Genomic DNA, 18180 nt, shown 5'->3' with positions numbered 1-18180 from the left:
TACCCTTTCACGTGATATTTAACATTTCTCATTCGGTTTTAGCTACCCATTGTAAACATTATCTCTATAATTACAGTAGCAGGCTTTGTAAAATTGCATGTAATTGATGGTTATTTTGGGTGTGGTGATTTGTTCAGTCAGTGTATCTATGTCGTTTTGGGCCGTTGCATTGTGTCAATAATAATAAGGCGTCATGAGTCACATTCAAACCTCCTGTACAACACTTATCACTTTGCATTGTGTTTTTCCTTAACACATAATAAAAATATAAAGGGATGTCATATTACATATTAGAACTTAAGCTTAAGCAGGTCCCGACCAGGATGTAAAATGATCTAATGATTATTGACGATTTAATAGTTAAAGGCTACATCGAGAAATATAGATAGTAGTGATTATAGAAGTTTAAAATATATATATATTTTATACACATTTTAAAATTATATATAATATATATACACACATGGTAAAAAAAAATAGTTCATGTAAAAATAGTAAGTAAAAATACATGAGATCATAGTGTTTTAACAGACATATATCAGTAAATGTTTAACTTTCAGTCTATGATTAGACACTGATCTGCAAACATGTATAATGGTATTTACAGAGAGGTTGTCTAAAATTCCATGTGTAAAAATTGTAATGATTTGTTCTAAACAAATATTGTAAAAAAAAAAAGTTATTAAGTTATATTAGAATATCTCTAGTCCATTGATTTCTTAAAGCTGCAGTCCGTAGTTTTTCTTCTTTGTCGCCATCTCTGTTTGAAATCTGCAATTGCAGAAATTAGCGGAATTATCAACTTTACATCGGTTGTGCTTCGACACGGCACAGCGCGGATGAATCCAATATTTTGAGGAGAATGTGCGGCTGTCAGTCGCTGCGCCGGTGTGGATACTGTCATTCAGAATCACAGATTCTACTTCTTGGAAGTATGACAAACATAAGAATTTTCATCCTAAAATGTAATCTTAACAAGTAACATCCACTTTTGTTCTGACCAACTAACTGAAAAAAGCATTGCAGTAAATCGCGCTGATTAAATCTAATGATAACTTATGTCTTACCTGTCCAGCAGAAAAAAAGCTGTATCTGCGTCCGTTTTGAACCCCTTCAAAACACAGAGTTCACGCCACCTTTCAAAAGCCCTTCCAATATTTATCCTTGTTTTCGCATGGGCCCGGTTGCAGTCTTTTGCATTTTACAGCGGGTGAATCTCTAGTTGTCACTGGTGATTGTCGTTTGAACCTTTCTGGATCCGCCATCAAATTGATAAGTTTAATTATATCAAGTGCTGTGAGAAAAGGCTATAAATCTCCACCTCCAGCATCCTCGCACGCAATATAGCTTATACTAGCCGAGACTCCTTCTTTATGTGTACAGATGTGACGTAATGACGCAAAGACATGCTCGAATTTCCCGTGGAAATCCACCAGTACCACTGGAATTAAAAACATTATTACCAGCTTACCGCTTTGAATCGAGCTAAGGCAAGCAGATAGTTTTGAACACTGGCTGGTTATCTACTTACTCAAAAATGTATTTGGCATAATTTTTAACCCAAAAAAGTTACGGACTGCAGCTTTAAGGATTATGCTATTTATGCTTGGATCAATATAGTATGTCAAATAAACTGTTTGTTCTCTTAGATGTTTGTAAATTTTCATCCTCCCATTATGCATTGTGTAGCTCCTCCCATTCTATGTTTGTTTATGTTATTTATACATTCACATTTAGATATATGATTGTATATTTTTCCATTTATTTTCCATTATTTTTCTGTTTAAGTTTAAAGGAAGGTAGGGTACCAATAGCAATAGCAAGCTAGCTTTGAAAGCATTAGATCTCACCCTCCCTCAGAGCGCTCTTTGAGCCACGCCTCGTCCAAAACACATGAACGCGCAGGTGCCGGTCGTGCACAGCCAGAGAGCAGATACAGCAAAGCGTCATAAGAGACGGCATTAAATTACTTTATGTTTCAAAGCACATAACATACAACAGTGGTGGAAAGAGTACTAAAAAACTGTACTTAAGTAAAAGTATTGCTACTTAAGAAATAATTTACTTGAGTACAAGTAGAAGTACTGGAAAATAATATGACTCAAGTAAGAGTAAATAGGTAGTTTGCTGAAAAACTACTCAAGTTACTACGTTACAAAGTAGTATATTTTTCTATTTTTATCCAAAATGAGGCGATGTCAGCAATATGGAGTGCAAAACTCTCTCATGTAATTTCTGAATACTGGAAGCAAGAGGGCGTTTTTATCTTATATGGACATCAGATATTGCTTCAGCTGAATAACATGCAGATACAGACGTTTTGACTAATGAAAAATGAAGACAATAAACACGATTGCAATGATCTGTGTTTATATGTGTTCTTCAAGCCATCTCAGGTATTCTCGTAAGAGTGATATCTATAATGCAACGCTAATCGACATAGCCTGTATTAGTCCAGTCATTTTAAGCCAAAATGGGGTAGAACAAATTGCAACAGAAGTAAGGAAAAAAAAGCCCCGAAGAATCCCATTAGGGGAAAGTTTAGAAAAAGACCCAAATATAGCCTATTCATTCTTTTCTCATGTGAATAGGGTAAAAATTTTATCCTTTAGATATCACCATGAAAATGATTGAGTTGATTACTTACATCAAGACAAACAAAACATGTATTACAAGATTTTTGAAATTGTTTGTTAACATGGGCAAACGGTGCATAATCTAATTACGTATGTGCTAATTTGCATAAATAACACAACATATCTAAACATTGGGTATAGCCAGGTGAAAATGTCTTGTTGAATCTTGTTGACATCTTACAGTAAAAGATTATAGAGGCAAACAAATGTCACCATAAGGGGCAGAGATTCAGTCATTCATTCAAGGTCCACTCAACTGTCACTAAGCTGTCACTCAGGTAAGAAAGATTTCCTTTTGTTTCTCCTACATGGATTCATTTGATTGTTTGATCCAGCCACTTTTTATTTTACCTACCTTTTGTCTTCTGCATTCTCCTTACCTGTGTCTTCCCTGTTCTTCCCTCAGACTCATCCCCCAGAAACAGTCCCACGGACCCAGCCCCAAACCCCATCTCTGCAATAAAAATTAATAAAGGCTGGTTTCTAAAGTACTTCTTCCTGCCTCTATGTATAAATGCTCATGGGTAGCCTAAATGGGTTCCATTCAGACCCTAACATTAAGTATTTTACTGTTAAATGTCAACAAGACATTTTTACCTGGCTACCCAATGTTTAGATCTATTGTGGTATTTATGCAAATTAGCACAAACGTAATTAGATTATGCACCGTTTGCCCATGTTAAAGGGTTAGTTCACCCAAAAATGAAAATTATGTCAGTAATTACTCACCCTCATGTTGTTCCAACCCCGTAAGACGTTCGTTCATCTTCGGAACACAAATTAAGATATTTTTGATTAAATCTGAAAGCTGGATCACTCCTCCATAGGCTTCTTAAGGGATCGAAACTGACCGGCCCAAAAATGTCCTTCTCTGTGGGCCGTGATATTTCACGTAGTGATATTGCGCAAAGCTTCTAGGTTGCACGTCACACGTAGGCTCACTATTGGCCAACGCTGGTCATGTGTGTGATGCGTGACGTACAACCTAGAAGCTTTGCGTAGTTTCACTACATGAAATATCACGGCCGAACAGAGAAGGAAATGATTAGTTGAATAAAGTCGTTATTTTTGTTTGTTTTTTGCGCACAAAAAGTATTCTCGTCACTTGATAAACTTAAGATTGAGCCACTGTAGTCACTCTGACTATTTTAGCGATGTCTTTCATAACTTTTGGGCCGGTCAGTTTCGATCCCTTAAGAAGCCTATGGAGGAGTGATCCAGCTCTCAGATTTAATCAAAAATATATTAATTTGTGTTCCGAAGATGAACGAAAGTCTTACGGGGTTGGAACAACATGAGGGTGAGTAATTACTGACAGAATTTTCATTTTTGGGTGAACTAACCCTTTAACAAACAATTAAAAAAAAACTTAAATACATTTTTTGTTTGTCTTAATGTATTAAGTAATCAACTCAGTAATTGTCATGGCGATATCTAAAGGTTACAAATTTCACTCTATTCACGTGAGAAAAAGAATGAATAGGCTATGAATAGGCTATATTTGGGTCTTTTTCGAAACTTTCCTTTAATGGGATTCATCTGGGCTTTTTTTCCCTTACTCGGGACATATTGAGGATACAAAATCAGTAGAGTTTGCTTCTGTTGCAATTTGTTCAACCTCTTTTCATAAAAAGACTGGACTATAAAGAATTTTTATCAAATTAAATATTTTTTGTCACACTGTTTTAAGAAGCAACATGGGACCACTGAAGCAAGTTATTTCAAACACGACTGACGTGTGTTTTTTATGTAACGTTAGTGATTTCTTTGTTGTGTTTGACAATATGCTAAGCAAACATATTAGCTATCCCTGTTGCTAAGTAAGAGCGATTGTTTCATTACTAATTGTGAAAAGTCCACCTAAGTTAATCATTTGAATATTTTTTTAAAGGCAAAAGCACAGAAGGGTGAGATGTCTGATCAAAGAAATGAGGGATTAAAAATGCCCGTAAAAAAAATAAAGTGGGTAGGGGTTAACATGCTTTTTTTTCATTCTACCGAAAAGAGCCCACTGTTGCTATAGCAACGACCTACACTTTTACGTGCATCCGATTGACAGATGATTCACGCTATCTTATTACTGTTGTTGTTTCTAATGTTGAGGTTATTTCAGCTTTGTACAAAGTTTGCTTCGTACATTTAGTTTAATTGCATTGTTTAAAGAGGGCAAGCTTTACCATTCAACTGAATTGTGTGCGTGTATTTTAGTCACTTAACTTATTGTTCTTGCTCCGTCCATGCAAAACCTGCGTCCTTGTATGAGCCGAGTTTTCTATTTACTTTAACTGCTCAGTGCTCGGGTAATATCAATGGTATGACCCATCACCTATTTCAGTTTAAAATCAGAATATGCGCATAGCTCAGTAAATATGAGCATATTCTCTAAAATATTGAAACGTTAACGATACTACTGATTCAAAGCGAGCGCCATATGTCAAAGTGCGTTTTGAACACCCCGCCTCCCAGCTGAACTGGAAGTTTTGATTGGTTTTGCACCCGACTCGGAACTGTCTGTTATTGGCTGAAGCGCAGGGCTCCACCGCACGCAGTAGTTTGAAAGGTGTCAGTCAAATGCCAGCTCGCCCTGTTGCTCCGTCGGCAACTTTGTCAAAGTACTTAGTACTTTTGGTGAAAATAAATGTAGCGAAGCTGAATACTTTTTTTTTTCAACTCAAGTAAAAGTACCACAATCTATTTATACTCAATAAAATTAGAAAGAAAAAAAATCTACTCAAGTAGGCCTACTGTAACAAAGGTATTTGTAATTAGTTACTTCCACCTCTGCATTACAATAATAATGAACGTAAAAAAGTTACAGAGCTCTTACCACCTGATAGCTGCAGATTAATTTCGGCGTTGGTATTGATTGACATAGAAACGCATAAATCAGAGTCTGTGACGTGACCGTGAGACGTAAACAGCTCCGCGGTAGAACGGTTGCCTTCACGGTTATGACATGACGTGAATTCAGCATAAAATCGTAGTTTTGGTTCATGAGGAACTGTAAAGGTGACTGCTGTTTGTTTGTGGCGCTCGGTGACTGTCTGAAAACTCTTCATAGCCTTTTAGGGAACGCGCTGATGACGTGTGATGCCTGCGCGAGCAGGGTGTGCGGAGGGGGAAATAAGCAGGTAAGATATCATCATTGCATTCAGGGATGCACGCCACTCAGGATGCATATCATTGCATCCTGAGACTTCCACCGATGACATATGTACATGTTTTAATATTTAGAACCCTTCTATTATTTATTGCTATCAGGATGTGAAAAAAAAGTTTCAATCCAGAATAAAAAAAAAAGTGTATATGGAAAAATATTCTCGACCTTTAATTGAAAGTTATTGCCAAGTTTTGGTATAGGGTTCAAAGCACACAACATTCTATCATGACTCCTGAGCTGTACATTTGAGCTGTACACTGAGCAAGCACAGTGTTACATGTAGTGGCACATTCACATGTAGTGTTGTAAGTTTCAAACATACTCATATCTATTTTATGAGTGAAAAAAATACCTATCTTGGGATTTATGTAGTGTGGTGCAAAGCAGACATGGGCTTCAGAGATGTCACAGTTCAGAGCGTTCAACAGGCCATGCAGGAAGAAAACAGCTTATTTTAGCATCTTCCTGCTCTGCATCAGTGTGCTAACCTATTAGTGGAACGGCTGAGCAGCCTGCAGACACATGACACATGTGAGACACATGGCAAAACCAGACATCCCAAGTCTCCCGGAAGTTCCGGGAGTCTCCCGCATATTGATAGCGGCTCCCTGATGCCCGCAAATTAGTTAAAATCTCCCGGAATCAAGAGCGCGCGAGCAAGAGCGGTTAGACTGTGCTCCAAACCGTGTAGCGCGCACGACACGACAGAGAGGGAGAGAGCGAGAGACTTTGCGTGTGTGTGTGCCGCGCGTGTGTGCATCAAGAAGTGCATGTAAGACAGAGAGCATCCTGATTGGCCTGTTTTGGTAAGTCAACCAATCAATTGTCAGTGTGGGCGGGCTTTTATCTCTTCTCCCGCGGAACCTATCAGTTCAGTGTATCTAGACACAGGAGCGGCATCATGGCAGAGGGAGAGTGCCCCAAAAAGCGAAAATATAAGACACATTTTACAAGCAAGCAGCAACAAAGTGCAACGAAAGCAAGGAACAAAAGTAAAAGGCATTGGATGTAGGAAATAGGCCTACATTTGGCGCTTATGTAAATAGTTAATTAATTTTTCTGTTATATTCAACTTTATTTCGGTATACAAGTAAACTCTTGTTCTGTGGTGATATGTCGGGGGGGGGGGGAAGGGAGGATAACTCCCTGAAATGACTTGTTGCAGGTTGGGATGTCTGCAAAACCCAACTATTTAGTCTGAAGATTCCTTTCCTGTTTTCCTACACATCGAGTTTAAATACTAGGTTTATGCAAGCGGTTAGGGAGAAAACAGAGCTGCCACTGTGTGCCTGAGAGGATGAATGTTTTTTTTTTTTTTCATTTTACTGTATGTTCCCAGAGAGACTTAAAATGAGCAGGTTATCTGTTTTGTAAAACTAGAGGCAAATATTATGATTGAAAACTGCTTCGTATGAGTAAGTTCAAAATATAGTCAACTCAAGGCTGATTTCACAAGGCTAATCGGCAGGTTAGATGTTAAGCAACATCTGTCAGTCTCTAAATTACAAAGAAAGTGAAAAACCTGCCATTTCAGACAAATACAACAGGCTTATTTAATTTTGGTCTGGCCTTGATCCAGATCCTTCTTCTGTATTTCACATGGAGCTGCCTGTGGTCACGACTGAGGTCAGGGTTTGTGTGGAAGCAAAAAATCCTGTAGGGAAAATTCCTCACTCCCCCGTGATTGAACCAACATGCACATGAAAACATAATGCTTATATCCATATTCATACAGTACTGTTCAGAATAATTGGGTTCAGTTTAAAAAAAAAAAGAAATTAGTATTTTTATTGATCAATTGATCAAAAGTGACAATTATATGTAAAGACTGTTATATTGCTACAAAAATATTGTTTCAAATAAATGCTGTTCTTTTGAACTTTCAAATCAAATAATCCTAATATATATATATATATTACATACAAATTTTATATTAATATAATTAAGATATAGCCTATATATATATTAAATATTATTAATTTTTTGTTAAATATTAAAACATAAATATTAGGCTGCACAAAGGTTTTCAACTTTGATAATAATAGGAAATGTTTCTTCAATGTTTTAAAAATAATAAGAAGGAGAAATATCAATGTTTTCAGCATGATTTCTGAAGGATCATGTGACACTGAAGACTGGAGTAATGATGCTGAAAATTCAGCTTTGCCATCACAGGAATAAATTACTTTTAAAAAAATATTAAAATAGAAAACAGTTGTTTAAAATTGTAATGATATTTCACAATATTACTGTTTTTACTGTACCCCAAACATTCGAACAGTGGTTTTCCTTCCTGATATTAAGCTCTGTTATATAGAAAGATACTTTCTATACTCATCTTGAATCATTCTAGCAGCAGAAATGCTGTCCTTAGCTTTAGGATCATCATATATCTGCACTCAAATATCCACAACAGAGCTATTGTAAGTCATATTTGAATGAAGATGCATCACCAGGATCTTTTTTACCCGTTTTTGTCACATTGAAATTCTGTTTGAAAAAAGAAAAAACAGCCAATATTAAAAACTTTAATGAAGATAAATTCCTCCTAGAAGTGCTGTGTAGATTGTGGGTGACTGACATGGAAATAATCTCCATGACATTATATGTTGACAGACCCTCAATACAGGCCACTCAGGCCTTCCCAAATGGGGTTCAAAGTTTGATCCAAAAATATCTGTCTCTTTTCTTTTTTGAGCTGAGAAGGCATTTTCCATATCATACATACCATCCATCACTTTCAAATGGTAAATAATTACACGAAAGTAAGATGTCAGCAGTCCAGTGTCCATCGTAGCATTTCGGTCCTGGCAGAGTTGCTGACGGTCATAGATGTGTGTTTGTGATACATGGAAAAAAACGGATGTTCATTAGTCACAGATAACGGAAAAAGACATGTTCATAAGTATTGTGAACTAATAAATGATTAGAGATAGGTAAGTGTATAAAGATGTATCCTGTTCTGAGTTTAAAGCTGTTTTTCATTATCTAAGCAATTTGTCAAAATAAATGAGGGCCTGTTAATAAGAATAAGTATGTGTAAAATATACAATAACAATATAACTTGACATAATTATTATTTTTTATAGTTTATTCTTAAGTTATTTTATATTTATATGGCTCTCTAAATGCTTCTAAAATTTATAAAATCTGGTAACACTTTATTTTGATGGTCCACTTTAAACATGCTACTAACTATATGTAAATTTGACACTAACTACAGGTCTCAGAGTATTTGTAGACTGCTTAATATCTGCTTACTCTTTATTTTGATGGTCCCTCAACAGACATTCTTGTAACTTTGCAACTACATGTCAACTTATTCTACTCATACTCTAATGAGAGTTAGTTGACATCTAGTTGCAAAGTTACTTATTAGTAAAATGTAGAATATAATTAGTGGACCATCGAAATGAAGAGGTATTATTTTGTAACAACTTTGTCTTTCCAGACCTGGCATATTAAGAGAAGTCAGTAAATGAGCTCTTGTAAAACAAAGTTATGTAATATTTTTTTCACAGACAATTGCTTTAATATTATACACAATTATGTAGTCGTGGTTCATATAGAGAAAACACATATAAGAACATGTGTTTACGCATACATGACGAGATATATAATTGGTTATTTGGTGCAAACCTCTGGCTAAACATTAAAAGTCTTTGGCTTTCACAGAACTCACAGTCTCATGATCCTCTGGAGGTGTGGTTCTCTTCACTCTCCCCTCCTTCTCTAGTAATTATATATAACAGGCCAGACTGAGCTACAGTTAGTTGAGTCGTGGAATTAAAGGCTAAGAAAGGTTTCAGGGTCATATTTACCTGTGTTTTACACAGGAACTGAGCGTTCATTTATCAATCAATTTATTGATAACACAGCCGATCAAGCAGAAGTCATTTAACTCATTTGGTGAGTACCCTGTTTAGTTGCTTTTAGGTTACATCTGAGAGTATTTGTTAAGGGTTGAAAAATTTAACATTATTTATTCAACAGTGTATTTGAACTCCAGGGCAAAGCTGATATGATTTTAGTCATTTTGGTTAGTAATTTAATACATGTCCTTAACAGTAACTCACAATAGCATGATGAACTGCACAATGTCATGAGACTCTCACATCAATTGTCTTTTCACAGCTATCTGTATTTAATATCACCCAGACTTGACAATTGACACAAAATTGGAATGTTAACAAATTCTGATGATTCATGTGCATGTATTCTTGTGTGGTCAGGGAACATCATAATGGTTTGGTATGCAGGTCTTCTGTACAAAGTCAAATCAAACACCTGTTCTCATAGAATAAGTAATTCAATAAGTCATTCATCTACTTCTGAAGCATGTGCTTAAGTCTTCATGAAGTGTTCTGAGTCTCTCTAAATCCTCTGATGTCTGAAGGCACTTACAGTCTTTTTTTACATCAAAACTTGCCATCAAAAAGTTACAAGTTGCCATCAAAATATCAAAAGTATTTTCAGGCTCATAATCAAATAGCACGCTTAATGAAGCATTATTAAGCCTCTTTTTTCCTAATGAATATGGCACTTTGTTTTGAAAATTCCTTACTTGATTACACTGGCACACAGTAGATCTTAATGTCCCTCAAAGTTTTTTTTTTTTTTTTTTAAATAACAAAACAGCATAATTTTATGGTGGATAAATAATATGATATGCTAACAGATAAAAAAAAAAAGAGTAAAAAAATGCTAATAAATAATTAAATGCATTAAAATCCCCATTCATTTGTCACCCCAGCTACGTGGGTCTTTGTTGGTTAACCAACCCAGGTAGAACTAAATAGAAAGATCTTGCTGCAAATGTGAATGTAAATCTTATCGGTAGCATAGTGTGCTTTGCATTGCTTTTAAACAGAACTAATTATTACAGTCTGAGCTGAAAAATGGCATTATTTTAGACCGTATGGCCAAAATTTCATTGTCAATTTTTGAAACATTTGTAGCCATTGTTTATTTTGCTTAGCCTATACAGTTATGTAGACTAGGTTAGGCTGTTTTGCACCCACAAATCCATCCCCACCAAAATATCTAAATCAAGGCATAAAAAGCAGTGTGGTTTACTTTAATTGTGTGTTTCTGTTTTGTGCTTTTTAATAGTCAGGTCTTAAAGTCTCTAAATCATCCAAATGGCTCTTTCTTTTCCAGAATGTACTGTCGATCACTACTAAGATCTAGTCCACAATGGATGTCTCTGTCTGTGTAGCCACTCAAAGCCAATGCAAAGCCCTGACTGATATTAGTATATGTAGCTAACAGTTGCTTTTTACTTCCTGCTACTTTTTATTTGTGGAGATAGACCGGGTGTAGACTGATTTTTAGCTCGTCTCCTTTATTGCTTTGGATATTTATTTATTTATTTATTTATTAAGAAGAAATACCTCAATAATCTGACCCAGCTTGATTCACAATAGGCCAATAGTGCAGTTACTCTCCCGCAATGGAATCCACTACACTAGCATCCCTTGCAACTGTTACCATGCTAACGGCGGCCACACAGACAGACATGTCTAATTTTCTCTGGCTGCTGGTGCTGGGCTTCGTCATCGCTTTTATCCTGGCGTTCTCTGTGGGCGCCAACGATGTGGCCAACTCCTTCGGTACAGCAGTGGGTTCTGGGGTCGTGACCCTGCGCCAGGCCTGCGTCCTAGCCACCATCTTTGAGACAGTGGGTGCCATCCTTTTAGGGGCCAAGGTCAGTGAGACCATCCGTTCGGGTATCATCGATGTTCACATGTACAACGGCTCAGAGGCTGTGCTGATGGCTGGCTCCATCAGCGCCATGTTTGGTGAGTATGTACTTCATTTTAAGATAGTTAACCAAAAAAATAAAATAATCTGTCATCATTTTCCTCACCCTCATGTCATTCTGAACCTGTTTGACTTTAGTTCTGTTGTAAAATGTAAAAGAAGATATTTGGGAATCAAATGAAAGTCAATGGGGTCCAATGTTGTTTTGGACCCCATTGACTTCCATTGCTCTTTCTTTCATTTAAAGCCAATACATATTTTAACACCCTCAAAAAATGTCCATCATAGTGTGTTACACAGGAGAATGCGAAACAGCTGAATCCAGTAAATTGCGAGCATATCACCTAGGTGGAAGTTTCTCATATTGCCATGACTTGTGTTGGTCACATCACAAGCTTATGTTTGTTTTTTGCACTATTACAGGATCTGCTGTTTGGCAGCTCGTAGCTTCGTTCTTGAAACTCCCCATCTCTGGAACACACTGCATTGTGGGCGCTACAATAGGCTTTTCCATGGTTGCTAGGGGTCATCAGGGGGTCAAATGGCTCGAACTGCTTCGCATTGGTACGTGAAATTTTGCATTTTTGAGATTTTGCATAAACATGCTTAATCAGATTACATGATTTTTCCTAAATAATGAGTCAGTTAATGAAAAGAGAATATTTTCCCATGTGACCCAAGAAATAGTAAGCAGTAAGTCCACCCCAACATGATTTAATGCACATTTCTTAGTTTTATTATTTTTTTCACATGACCCAAATAAGAGTTATTTATGGAACAGAAAATTTTGGACTATACAGACAGGAAATGTGGTCACATGCCATTACCCCTTGTGACTTACTGGGTGTTTGTTGATACTCGGCATGCAGCCCTGAGAAATCTTGGGCCATACAATTTTTAGATAACAGAGAATAGCATCGATGTTTGGATGTGGAATTATGCATATTTGTAAAGCATTGATATATGTGTTCCAGTTGCCTCTTGGTTTCTTTCACCTCTTCTCTCCGGCATAATGTCTGCCATTCTCTTCTACTTTGTCCGCAAGTTCATCTTGAGTAAGGTAAAAAGCAAATCTGAGCTCACCTGTTACATAATGTGCCCGTGTCTGTTTTGGTATTTTACGTAATCTCTTGTTGTTGTCAATAAAGAAAGAACATACTTTTTTTTACCACGTGCTAAACAGCAATATATCCATGTGCTCTAGGAGGATCCAGTGCCCAATGGTTTAAGAGCATTACCAGTTTTCTATGCTGTTACAATGGGAATCAATCTGTTCTCCATCATGTTTACCGGAGCTCCAAGTAAGCTTTTTTCTGTTCTAAATAAATATATATATATATATATTATTTTTTTTAAAGAAATATATAACTTCACTTTATTTATGTTTTTTTTTTATTGATTGATTCAATTCATTGATTGAGTTTCCAAATGTCATTAAAAGGGTTTATGTCAGATTTAGCCTTTTGAGGAACATTTTGTTCCCAAATTGTCACTAAGAATGTACTTTAATATGATATATGATTTGAACACACAAACACATATAACATGCTGAGGTCATGATCACATGTATGCATACAGTACCCCTCCCTCATCTAATTAACTTAATTTACTTTCACATTCACGCATACAGAGGCTGGTGGGTTAAACACAGTATACTATATTGCTAATGAATATATGTGCTATGTGAAAATGTGTAGCTGTTTGTCGATGGAATAATGAAATATAATTTTGGCCCAAGTTCAACAATCTGTACTATTAAGCAAATGTCAGGGGGATCATGATGTACTGAAACTAAAAAAGGCAGCTGTGAACCAACTGTTGTCCTAGAGTCTGTGTACTAATCAGTGGGCCACAGGGCCGCCCTCTTCCTGGTTATCTACTGAGCCATGCACATGACCCTGTTTGATACTGGTTCTTCTCATTCAGAGGAACTGAAAAATAACTTAGCCGTAAGTTATAATGATAAAAAGACACTTTCACTGGAAAGTCCCCTATTTCAACCTGATTTGAGACAGAAATTGTATAACCGTTTGCTTATCTCACTGTAGTGTTTTGTCAACACGCACAACAAACTTACAGTAATTCTGAAGGATAAACGTGCTATCATTATTTAGAAAACAAGAAAGATGTCCTTCATTTTAAAAGATTATTTGTATTTCAGGTTGACTTATCCACACAGTTTTGCTATTAATTAGAATGTGAAGTTATGCTAATGCTAATTCAGAGAAACCCAAGGTCTTTTCAAGAGGAATGTGAGACTTTGAGTATTCTTGATGATTTTCAATATGAAAGTGTATAGAATATGTTACACTGTTTAACACAAAATCATGTTAGGTTTTCATCTCTTTCTTTTCTTTATTCTGCAGTGTTGGGATTCGATAGGGTACCATGGTGGGGCACTCTGCTGATCTCACTGGGCTGTGCCATGCTTACTGCTCTGGTGGTCTGGTTCATTGTGTGTCCACGGTTAAAGAAGAAGATCAAAAGTGAATATTTATATTATCATGTCTGTAATTTTATGACCATTGTCAGTATTCATTTTAAATAGGCTACTATTAGAATTTTTTGCAATATAGTTGAAACATTCAAAAGTTCTTATATATATATATATAAATAAAATATATTTAAAATAAATGCTGTTCTTTTAAACTTTCCGTTTATCAGTTTTAACATTGACAAAAATAATAATTGTTTAATAAATGGCTTCTGAAAAATCAACTTTGCCATCTCAGAAATAAATTGCATTTTAAGATATATTAAAATAGAAAACAGTTATTTTAAATTGTAACAATATTCCGCAATATTACTGTTTTTACTGTTGTTTTCTGCAAATAAATGCAGCCTTGGTGCACATTCTTTCAAAAACATTCAAAAATCTTACCATCTTCAAACTTTTGAACGGTAGTATATATCACAATTGCAACTTTATTTCTTGCAATTGTAACTTGTGATGTCTCACAGTGTGACTTTATTTCTTATTTTAAAGTATCTTCCAATTTCATTATGGTTTAATTATATATATGAGGATGATGAAGTAAGTTAATGGAAAATATCCATGAATGAAATAAACTCAATCAATCAATCAATTACCTTTTCCCGAATCCCAAGGAAACATGATGAAATTAAATACCTTTTTGAATATTTCTAATAAACTGCCTCATTGACTTTGCATACATTTGGATCCTTCCTCTTAATATAATTATTTCTGTAATTGTTTTCATCTTTTCAGGTCAGAATATTGCCGACACTAGTGGGACACAACTAATTGAGAAGAAGCCATCCTCAAATGGCCTTGTGGACCATCCCGCCCCACCTCAAAGCTACTCTCCTGTTCCACAGACACCCCCTGCTGACAGCAACAAAGTGGCCTTTGACATCGGAGGATCAGCGGAAACCGACTTGGACAATAAAGATTTTGACACCAAAGATTTGGACTGCACTCATGGTCAGCCTCTTGAAATGATAAACACACTAAATTAATTGTAATTAAGATTGTGTTTTGATGAACTGATTAAGCTTTAAGTTTCTTTCTTTTGACTATATTACTCATTCTTTATTCTGCAATTTTCTGTCATCCATTCTAGCTTTAAATGGCAGTGCTGGAATTGCTGTCCCAGACTTGAACGGAAGCCAGTTTCACACCGTACACAAAGATTCTGGAATCTACAAGGATCTACTGCACAAACTTCACCTGGCCAAGGTGGGCGAATGCATGGGAGAGCTCGGAGAAAAACCTATCCGCCGTAACAACAGTTATACTTCTTACACCATGGCCATCTATGGAATACACGGGTCATTGAAGGAGGGCGAGGGAAGCCGGACTGGCCTGGATGGAGAGAAAAGGCGCTCGCGGTACGACAGCTATAACAGCTACTGTACAGCAGTGGCTGATGGAGAAGTTCCTGCAGGAGATGAAGTTCTGGCGGTGGAGCTGGGAGAAGAGACCGTCAGAAGCGACTCGCTGGAAGAGGAAATAGATGAGCTAGAAATTGACAGGCCGGAGGTGTCCACGCTCTTCCAGTTCCTGCAGATTCTCACCGCCTGCTTCGGATCGTTTGCGCATGGTGGAAATGATGTAAGGTATGAGATACATAATAAACCTTTTTTCATATTTTGTCCACATCTTAATGTGAATTCAGGTATCACAACATTAAAATGTACAGTATAAAACTGGATATTCATTTTGGGATTTGTTAAAAATTACAATTAAATTATTAGTGTTTTTAAAAACTAACTTTAAATGAGCCAAATATCCAATATCAGTACATAGCTGATCTGGCACAGATACACTGCTGTTTAAAAGTTTGGGGTCAGTTATATATATATATATATATATATATATATATATATATATATATATATATATATATATTGAAAGAAATTAATACTTTTAATCAGAAAGGATGCATTAAATTGATCAAAAATGACTGTCAAGACTAAATGCTGTTCCTTGAACTTACTATTCATCTAAGAATCCTGAAAAACACAGTTTCCACAAAAATATTAAGCAGCACAACTATTTTCAGCATTGATATTAATAAGAAATGTTTCACCAAATCAGCATATTAGAAGGATTTCTGAAGGATCATGTGATACTGAAGACTGGAGAAATGATGCTTTTTTTAGCAAAAAAATGCAGCATTGGTGAGCATAAGAGACCTTCAAAAACATTTTTAAAAATGTACCTACCCTAAACTTTTAAACGGTAATGTATTTAATGCATTTCTATCCTGGTTTCTGACATTGTTTTATAATGAGCACAGTGTTAATCTCTAAATGGTAACATAACTCATCATTCCTCTCCTACAGTAATGCGATTGGCCCCCTCGTTGCTCTCTGGTTGATATATGACACCGCTTCTGTAGCACCCAGTGCTCCTACACCAGTTTGGTTGCTCCTTTATGGTGGAGTGGGTATCTGTGCAGGACTCTGGATTTGGGGTCGGAGGGTCATACAAACCATGGGCAAAGACCTGACTCCCATCACTCCCTCCAGGTAACAAGCTTCATACCTCCACTGAGAAGAAACTGATGATAAGAGCGCTTATTTGTGGGATCAGACTTTATAGTTCTGTTTTTATCACTGTGGTTCTCATAGGGCTTAAGAGCCGGTTCCCACTTTCTTATCTCTATTGACTTTGCAGTGCAAACAAACAATTTAACAACACTCCTTGTCTCGTGGAAATTCCCTCGCGCAAAGCTGCAAAGAAAATTTGTCTTGTCTTTAGTATTATGACATTTTGACAATGCCACAGTACTTTTTCCCTTTTAAACGGTTCTGTGCTGTGTGTAAAGATGCTTATAGTGCTTATTATAATCATCATGTCTGTCTCGCAGTGGGTTTAGCATTGAGCTCGCCTCTGCTGTAACTGTGGTTGTCGCTTCCAACATTGGACTCCCAGTCAGCACTACTCATTGCAAGGTGTGTTGCTTACTAGATTAATCCCTACAGTTGTAATTTATAGTATTAAACGTCCAATTTTATTATCTTCTTTGTTTGTGTGTGCATGGGCAGGTTGGATCAGTGGTGTCAGTTGGCTGGCTCCGCTCCAAGAAGGCCGTTGATTGGCATCTGTTCCGGAATATCTTTATCGCTTGGTTTGTGACCGTGCCAATTTCTGGTCTTATCAGTGCTGCTATTATGGCACTCTTCTATTACGTTATACTGCCTCTGGCCTAATGTGTTACGTTAAACCATTTACTCCATGTAAATACTTAAACTCTTGAGGAAAAAAAACGTTGTCCCATCGTTGTTTCAACTTGTCCCATCATATGTACTGTACATAGTAAATCAAGGATTGTGGATGTTTGCGCATCACACTCTTACTCTGTGATTTTTTTTTAGCTGTAAAAAGTGTGAGATATGTAGTATGAAAATGTTTATGTAGGTTTACTTGGGGCCTTACATATATATATTTTTTTTAAAGAAAAATAGTAAGTTGGGCTAAAATTCTGTTTCAACTTTTAGCATTTTTTGGTAAATGACAATTTATACTCTAAGCTGTAAGGCAATTGTTTATTTATAAATATATAAACTTGCATGACATTTGAAATAAATCATATTCCTGCTGACATGTGCATGCTAATTTCCACCTGTAAATAAACTACAGTTTTTAACATAAATTATGCTGTCTTGTCATCCTAAACTGTGAGAGACCTGTTTTTAATAAATAACAAATCCTTAGAGTATGTATAAGTGAGTAAGTGTTTAAAATGGAGATTGCTGAAAATTATTCTAAATCTTTCAAAGATCCATGAATGGTTACCTCGAAATCCTATCAAACAAAACAAGGTTTATTACATTTGACAAGAAGACACGTAAATTATTACAAGAATATTCAATCTGTGGACAAGCACTTCTATCTTTCCCTGTTAAAATTTCGAATAAAGACAGGAACCCCAATAATGGCTGTTATACTGTATAGATTATAACTTATGTATCTATCTTTTGTTATTGGTGATTGCTGAAAAAACTTTCAAATGGTTCAGGTACAATGCATTTCAATGAATGAGAACTTGCAGTCTGATATATTCCATTTGAAATGCTTAACACATTACAATTGAACCCTAACCCTAATTAAGAACAATTTCTCTAGTGTTTCGCATTTACAAAAGTAAAGTC

The 18180-nt window shown here is 36.2% G+C and overlaps 1 protein-coding gene across 1 annotated transcript; it reads left to right on the top strand.

Annotated features, from left to right (window-relative positions):
- The first annotated feature begins 9583 nt into the window (after nt 1-9583).
- Nucleotides 9584-17681, top strand: slc20a1a (solute carrier family 20 member 1a). Its single transcript, XM_056237478.1, has 11 exons — nt 9584-9705; nt 10957-11597; nt 11983-12123; nt 12534-12619; nt 12764-12860; nt 13926-14045; nt 14789-15004; nt 15144-15639; nt 16369-16554; nt 16896-16980; nt 17074-17681. The coding sequence occupies exons 2-11, from the start codon at nt 11249-11251 to the stop codon at nt 17236-17238; spliced, it is 1941 nt and encodes a 646-aa protein (XP_056093453.1). The 5' UTR covers nt 9584-9705; nt 10957-11248; the 3' UTR covers nt 17239-17681.
- The last annotated feature ends 499 nt before the right edge of the window (nt 17682-18180 follow it).

The sequence above is a fragment of the Rhinichthys klamathensis genome, unplaced genomic scaffold (assembly GCF_029890125.1).
Source record: "Rhinichthys klamathensis goyatoka isolate OS25496 unplaced genomic scaffold, OSU_Roscu_1.1 h1tg000487l_1, whole genome shotgun sequence".
Lineage (NCBI taxonomy): Eukaryota > Metazoa > Chordata > Actinopteri > Cypriniformes > Leuciscidae > Rhinichthys > Rhinichthys klamathensis.
This window is presented reverse-complemented; position numbering and strand designations above follow the sequence as displayed.